General features: G+C 40.6%; 1 protein-coding gene across 1 annotated transcript; it reads left to right on the top strand.

Moving 5' to 3' along the window:
* Positions 1-1908: 1908 nt before the first annotated feature.
* On the top strand, positions 1909-4903 carry LOC308088854 (chymotrypsinogen A-like; the record flags this gene model as incomplete). The annotated part of the gene is made up of 6 exons (XM_080433441.1): positions 1909-2010; positions 2874-2956; positions 3072-3150; positions 3799-4000; positions 4494-4618; positions 4703-4903. The coding sequence occupies 6 exons, from the start codon at positions 1909-1911 to the stop codon at positions 4901-4903; spliced, it is 792 nt and encodes a 263-aa protein (XP_080289567.1).
* Positions 4904-8279: the final 3376 nt, after the last annotated feature.

An 8279-nucleotide genomic window follows, 5' to 3' on the forward strand; every position in this document is an offset into this window, starting at 1 on the left:
CCCTATTCTGGCCTCTGGTCATAATAGGCCAACATTTGGTGAAAACAGCAGATCTGCAATAATCACATAAATAATGTCATTTCTAAATGGTTCCACTGTAGTATGTAAACACTTAAGCCTTTGTGACACAACATGAGCTTGTAGATCCGCTATTATCTGGACATTAATGTTGAACGTTTTTGCCATAGTAATAACATGCCCAAAATAGGGACGCAAGGTTGAAAGTTGTTAATCTTGCAGTCAGAACCTATATGCACACTGATAATGGTCCTGTTGTTTCTCTATGTTTACAGAAGAGCTGCCACCTCCCAGGGCACTTCAAGGACTCAACGTTACTGTGACAGACCATGAAGTGTGCAGACAGCTGTACCAAGGAAGGGTGACGGAGGAGATGCTGTGCGCTGGAAACTTGGGTGGAGGCCAGGATACGTGCAAAGTAAGAATGCCACTCAAATCCCATTCAAATCTTAACCCATTAAAACCGATTCTAAAAGTGTCTTCTTAAATCCTAACAGTTTTCTGAAAATAATACTAAAGTATGTTGCTATATCAGTGGTGCTCAAACCTTTTCATGTCAAGGACCCCCAGAATTATATGTATTTGACCGCGGACCCCCATCTGAAAAGATCCAGAGAAGCAAAGATTTTACTTAAAAATGTTCACTTTCAAAATACATATATATTCAAAGATTTGCGCTCATTTTCATGATTTCTCAAAAATAGCAGATCTACAAGCTCGCAGCTCGGCCCTTTGGGCTGCGCTGCGAGCTTGTATATCTGCTATAATGGTGCAATGGTGCAATGGCACCATTGATGGGGATTCCAAGCTAACAGAAAACTACTACAGCCTTTCTCTTCCTGGAAAGTTAGCGCGCTGAAATAGAACTAATACATTAGATAATTGTAGAGACTTTACATTGTAAAAATGTACAACTTGAAATGACCAAACATGCCTAACGATGATGTCACTGGTAGGCAGGTGGTGTCTTTTTAACAGCCCACAGCCCTCCTCAGAGTACACAGAAATGGTGCCATCTTCTAATGAGCATTAAAGGACGACTTCACCCATTTTCAACCTATCTTTATATAATTGGTCCTCACTAATGTTCATTATAAAATGGTACCATTTTTGTCTGCTCGCTCTGTGTCTCAGAGGAGGGATGTGGACAGTTCAGAAACCTGCCTACCAGTGACATCATCGATGGGGAATCCAAGCTAATAGAAACTGCAGGCTTTCTATTCCTGAAAAATGTTATAATGGAAGCCATTGTTCTCGCCTTAATACAAATCACTGTCACGGGCGGGCAGGTTTCTGAATTGTCCACAGCCCTCCTCTGAGACACAGACCAAGTAGATTTCTTTCTTATAATGAGCATTAGTGAGGAGTGAGGACCAATTATATGAAAATAGGTCAAAAATGGGTGAAGTCGTCCTTTAAGTGAGACGCAGTTGTATGAAGATGGATGTAAACTAGGTCAAGTGGTGCTGGAGAGTAAACAATGCTTACTTGTGTCTCATCAGGGCGACTCAGGAGCCCCCCTGATGGTCAAACAAGGTGATGTTTGGATCATGGTCGGATTCCTCATCAGAGGCCCTGATATATGTGCGGCTCCAAACAGGCCCTCCGTTTACATGACAATCCCCAGCTACAAGAAGTTCATCAAATCTGCCATTGAAGGTGTGTTCATGGCACACGGTCATTGAAGCATGCCGTGTGTGTGTGTGTGTGTGTGTGTGTGTGTGTGTGTGTGTGTGTGTGTGTGTGTGTGTGTGTGTGTGTGTGTGTGTGTGTGTGTGTGTGTGTGTGTGTGTGTGTGTGTGTGTGTGCGCACGCGCGTGCGTACGTGTGCATATGTGTATGTTAATTGTATTTATTTAGAGCTGTCCTGGTGTGTTTTATCACGTAGAGATGAGAGATCCTCCGAGTCCAGAGTGTGGGCCAGTTGGAGGTCCACGTGTCAATGGTTCCGTGAGCTCGCAAGGTTCCTGGCCGTGGATGGTGGCTATCCTGGTAAATATACATAATATAACAGGGCAGCAAGTGGCTCAGTCAGGAGGTACAGCAGTCGTCTTGGAATCAGAAGGTTCCCGGTTTGATCCCCAGCTCCTCCTGGCTGCGTGTCGAAATGTCCTTGAGCAAAACCCTGAACCCCTAACAGTTTAGTTAGGGGGTTAGTTAGGGGTTTAGTGTCTTGCTCAAGGACACCTTGAAGTTTATTTATTCTTGCTGTTGTTTTTATCATGTTGGTCAACCTGGTTGTTTTTAAACGTGCTTTATAAATACATTTGACTTGACTTGACTTGAAGTGTCACACACACAGACAGCAGAGGAAACCATGCAATATAATAATAAATTGTTCTTTTGATCTAATACATAAAATGTATTATGATTTATTTACTATACATTTGCTCCAGCTAATACAGTGGTTCTCAACTTTTTCATGTCAAGGACCCCCAAATGTATTTGGCGACGGACCCCCGAATATTCCACATTTTTCAAGATGTTTGAAAGTTGCTTAAACTGGCCAGCCCTGCTAAGTTAAACCAGCGTGATTTTTGCAGATCTACAAGCATGTGACGTGTTGTGAGCTTGTAGATCGGCTATTTTCAAATTGTATAGAAAGTGGTTGGACTGATTTTCATACTATATTATAATAATACATTTGGCTTCTGACCCCCTGGAACCCCCTCAAGGACCCCTGGGGGTCCCCGGGCCCCACTTTTAGAACCACTGAGCTAATAGACACGGTCATATTTTGGAGAAGTGCTTCATTCATGCTCCATTTTACGACGGTGTCACACAGCAAAAAGAGCCAATCTACAAGCTCACAGTGCGGCATGCCTTTGATTCACACTTTATCATTTCTCTTTCAGAGACGTCACGATGGAAGCTTTCAGGGGGGTGCTGCCCTAATGAACGAGTATTTTGTTGCTACCTCAATTACCGTAATGGTCAGGTAATCCAAACATACATAACCATGAGATATAAGTTTATTATCACTATTACAGATAGTTACTTTTTGATAATGTAATTAAAGTAAAATAATAATTTGTTTCTGTTGTCTTCTCCAGTGCTGGTGACTTTGTGAAGCTGGGAGCCTGGTTTGTCAATGACATCAATGAATACACACAGAAGATCATGATTGAAGAGGTAGGAACATCAAGCATGTGTGAGAACATAATACATAACTAACACTATGTTCACACTGCCGGCCCAAATCTGATGTTTGGCCTCTCTGGATGGAATCAGATTGTTTTATCAAGTCTGTCTGAGCCTGCAGTTTGACCTAAGTCTTTAAATACACATTATAGAGACATTAAAAAATAGAGCTGTTTACTGATACATTATACTGTTTATATTAGAATTATACACATAGAGGTTCAACTGGTAGAGATCAAACATCAAGACTCAGCCCTTATTGAGCCTCCCTCCTCTCTCTGCTGTCATTCCGTGTCTCTTGCCACTGTCTGTCACTATCAAATAAAGGCTTGAAAAAAGAACATCAAATTTTGAGGAAAGTATACACATTACTGAAATTAAAGTTGTGTTTGAGAACTGAGTGGCAGGGAGGTGCTTGGTGCTTAGGTTCAATTCCAACAGCCAATGCGTGCTCATCAAAAACCAAGCGCCTTTGAGCAAGGCACTGAAATCCTATCTACGCTTCAATTCAGTCAAACATATTCCACAATTTGTTAAAAATCCTTGGAAAATAGATCTACAATCTGAGTTTTTTTTTTAATGTTTGGAAACAGGGCTTATGTGGTTAATCTAAACGTGTGCCTGTCATTTCTCTGGTAGGTCATCTACCACCCCAACCACACCGCGACCTGGGAGGAGTGGACTAATAATGGCATGGTGTTGCTCAAACTGGCTAGCCCAGTCAAGTTTAACAAGCATGTTAAAGCTGTGTGTCTTCCTGAAGCTGTTCTCTGGCCCCCTCACTATAACAGGCAGTGCTTATTCGCTGGATGGGGGTGGGACCCCCACGCTGATCCACCAGGTGAGGAAACAACATAAACACACATTCAGACAGGTTGACAAGGAATTTGATTGGTCACGGTATCAGCATGTACTGATAATGGGGCGGGACTTACATTTGTATGTACTTCCCCTGGAAGCTTTGACGAATCACAGCACAGTTTTCATATCCTGGGATGTAAACAGATCTGCACAGCATTAACGTAACGTCCTTGAAGGCTTTAGGGCGGGACTTCCTGTACTTGCTTAGACACTTGACTGGCAATACGTAATCTCAATATTATATTCAGAGTGAAAATAGATGATCTACAAGCTCACATCACAGCATGCTGTGAGCTTGTAAGATCGCTATTTTCGATATTTGTGAACAATAAATAAATACATATATCGTTTGCCTATAATGACATGCCATAAATAGGGACTAGTAGTTAAAATATAGTGGTATATATTTTTAATGGTATAGCATTTTCTTGCTGTCCTTGTCCTCAACTTTGAATCCTGTTTCTTTTCCCCAGTCACTCTGCCTGGCGCACTCCATCATGCTTTTTTGTTAACCATCGCCAATGATCAGTGCAGCGAAAGCTCCAACACTAAGTTCTGTGTAGGCCCCAACCCCCATGACCAGGCCAGACCCTACTATGTGAGTGACACAGAGATGAAAACATTACCATGACATTTACACATAAGAACACACACTGAAAAACACAACTGCTTGTTGTTTCAGGATGACATAGGAGGACCCATGACGTGTCTCACCGACCGCAAACCTGGAGGCTCCAGTGGAATCCAGTGGACCTTGTTTGGTTTCTACATCATGGATGATAGGAGTCTTCTGTTCGCCAACGTCCCCGCGATGATCCCGTGGGCGAAACAGATCTTTGCAGACCACGCCAGTAAAGTCTGCTTTAAGAGATTTGATGGTTAATAATTCCGTTTGCAGGACAGGTGCACCTCTGAGAAACATCTCACATGCGCAGATGAATTAACCACTTCAGCCCTGGTGTTCCTGTTTTCATTTAATGAACCACCCTGGTCTATTTTCATTTAATTAACCACTTAAAGCCTGGTCTACCTATTTTCATTGATTAACCACTTAAACCCTGGTCCTTGTGACCCACTGTACCTTTATCATTGTATACAAATAATACACTACACAAAATAATAGTTCTTAAATGGTTCTTCTTCTTTATTTAGTGAATGATTCACCATGTTCCTCATATGGTTCTTTTTTTGTAATTATTTGAGGGACCTTTAAGGGTTATTTATAGAACCATTCATATAAATGGTTCTTTAAATAACCTTGGTCTGAAAGGTCCTTCCTGGAACCAGTTTTGGTTCTAGTTGACACCTTTATTTTTCTGTGTGTGTAAACTAAACTAACAAGGGTGATTCACATAGATGTATTACACAGGTGTAAAGATGATAAAACACAGCAGTGGGCGTTATGGGGAGGAGTGTTGGACCTACAGTCATGTAGTGAGACAGACATGTGTTGATTGTATACCTGTGTGATTGTGTGCACATACTAAACTAAACTAAACTTAAAGAAGTTGGGAGTGGCAAAGACGGGTAACTTTGTTTACAGAATTGGGGCCAAATGCATATAATGTATTTTTTAAATTACATTTAAGGCCCAATATTTCTACACATGCTACAAAACCTGTGATAGCCACTAGCCAGTCATAAACAAGTAAACAGTAAATTTAGGTCTGATAATGATGTCCTGTGCATGTTAAAATCATGTATACTTGACTTTATGAATAAGACCATTTTACAAAGCATTACAATTGTTTATTTTTACATTTAGTAGAAAGAAACAGCAAATTTAACGTTGACTAGTGGACCAGTATCTGTCAGTTTGAACTGAATGTCAATAAATCTCTCTTTATATACTTTGTACTTGTGTCTGTTACTGTTAATATACTTGATGTGGGATGAAGAAACAAAAAAAGCAACTATTTAAGTGTAACCTTTCTTTCTTTCTTTCTTTCTTTCTTTCTTTCTTTTTCCTTTATTCAGGGAAGCACATTGAGAGCAAGCTCTCTTTTTCAAGGACGCCCTCCCTGATAACAGCATATAAAATACAATACATACAAAATGAAAAACAATAACAAACATATGAATCATATTACAGTGTCACAGATGCAAATAAACATAGAGTTACATGAAGCAGGTGCAGTCACTATGTAGTGTGTCCTCGAGAAGCACCCTAAATGTCTCAAATGAGACCAATCGCACCAGTTTCAGAGAGTCCTGAAGTTTGTTCCATTTGTGTGGAGCATAATACATGAAAGCAGTCTTTCCTTGTTCACTGCTCTTATGAGGACTGGTATATCTAATGTGGGTTTGTGAACATGTTGAATGTCCTGTAACCGAGCATAGGTACAAAGGAAGCTTTCCACACAAGGCCTTATAAATAAATAAAATATAATGTTGCTCTCTACGCACTGCGAGAGATGGCCAACCCAAAACGCAGGGCGCTGTGGTAGACTGCTTCAAGAGGCTTCAGTGTGGAGAGTGAAGCATGCATATACAATATATCCCCATAGTCAAAAACAGACATTATTACAGATTGAATTATAGTCTTTCTGCTGGAAAAAGAAAAACAGGACCTGTTTCTATAGAGGAAACCTATTTGTGTCTCACTTAAATGAGAGCTTGGTATCTAGCCAAATGCCCAGGTATTTATAAGAAGTGACCAGCTCAATTTGTTCACCTCTTAACCTCTTAATTATGGGTTGGCAACTTGGCACATTATCTATGGAAATGATTCCGGTCAGAGAGTCCTTTATACCAGAGGGTTATTTAACTGAATGAGTCCAGCATACAGGAGATTGTTGCAGGCGGTGATAATAGGTGTAACTGCATGTGTTCTTAAATAAATAACACAAATAAAAGGTCTTTGAGTTTAACATAAATCAAACATCTATGTGGCAGTTTAGTTATATCTGTTGTGTCACATGGGCACAGATCAAAGAACAAAGTGTCAAAGAACAAAGAACATGGAGAATAAACATGTCTTTTCTTGCTACTGCATGCATAGGTTCACAAAAAGGCGTGGGATACTATGAAATCCATGGAATGTCATCCCCAACCAAACCTATTGTGACAGATAATGAACTTGGCTTTTCTAATGACCTAAATACTTTCTTTGCCAGATTCGAATCATTAGGCGATTCCTCTAAGTGCACTGAAATACTTAAGGCTGTAACACCTGCCCCCTCAGACAGAATTATCATCACTGAAGAGGATGTCAGAAAAGTGTTTTGGTGTACTAACACAAGGAAAGCTAATGGGCCAGACGAGTGCAGTGCTTTTCTCCTCAAAAACTTCGCATCTGAGTTGGCTCCTGTGTGGCAACCAATATTTCAAACATCTGTAGACACACACATAATTCCTCTGTGTTGGAAAACCTCACACATAAAACCACTACCCAAAATCCAATGTCCAAAAGAACATAAGGATTATAGACCCATAGCTCTCACTTCAGTGATCATGAAATCACTGGAAAGAATACTGTTGCAACATCTTGTAAGTATAACTAAAGACAAATTCGACCCCTGTCAGTTTGCTTATAAGAAAGGTTGTGGTACAGAGGATGCGGTTGTCACACTGGTCCACTTCATTACAAAACACCTAGATAAGTCTAATAAGAATCATGCAAGGGTGCTGTTCTTAGATTTCTCTTCAGCTTTCAATACAATACAGTCTGATATTCTGGTGTCAAAGATGGTACAGTTGGAACTGAATCCATACTTAATTCACTGGTATGCTCCCTTTCTTACTAACAGAGTACAGAGGGTGAAAGTGAACAGAACCCTCTCCGCAGCATTAACTACTAATGTTGGTGCTCCCCAGGGTTGTGTAAGCTCAGCTGTACTTTTCACCCTTTATACTGACAGCTGTCGTACTGAGGAATGTCTGTCTGAATGTCGCACTGACAAACCAGACCAATACATTCTAAAGTACTCTGATGATACAGTTTTGATTTCTCTTTTGGATAGTTCCAGTGATCCTGGACTGCACCAACACAGAGTAAATAAGGTGGTGGAGTGGAGTGATAACATCGCTCTTATCATTAACACAAAAAAGACAGAGGAGATTGTTTTTGGTGCCCCACTAGAGATACACAGATCCCCCATTACTATTCATAGTGAACAGATTAACCATACCCGTATACATACCTAGGAGTAGTAATTGACCACCTTCTGTCATGGAAAGACCAGATTGAATCAGTGGGTAAGAAGACAAAGCAAAGAGTCTATTTCCTTCGCCGCCTGAGATCTTTTGGTGCTAGTAGA

This window comes from Gymnoscopelus braueri, assembly GCF_963280865.1.
Source record: "Gymnoscopelus braueri genome assembly, chromosome: 7".
Taxonomy (NCBI): Eukaryota; Metazoa; Chordata; class Actinopteri; order Myctophiformes; family Myctophidae; genus Gymnoscopelus; species Gymnoscopelus braueri.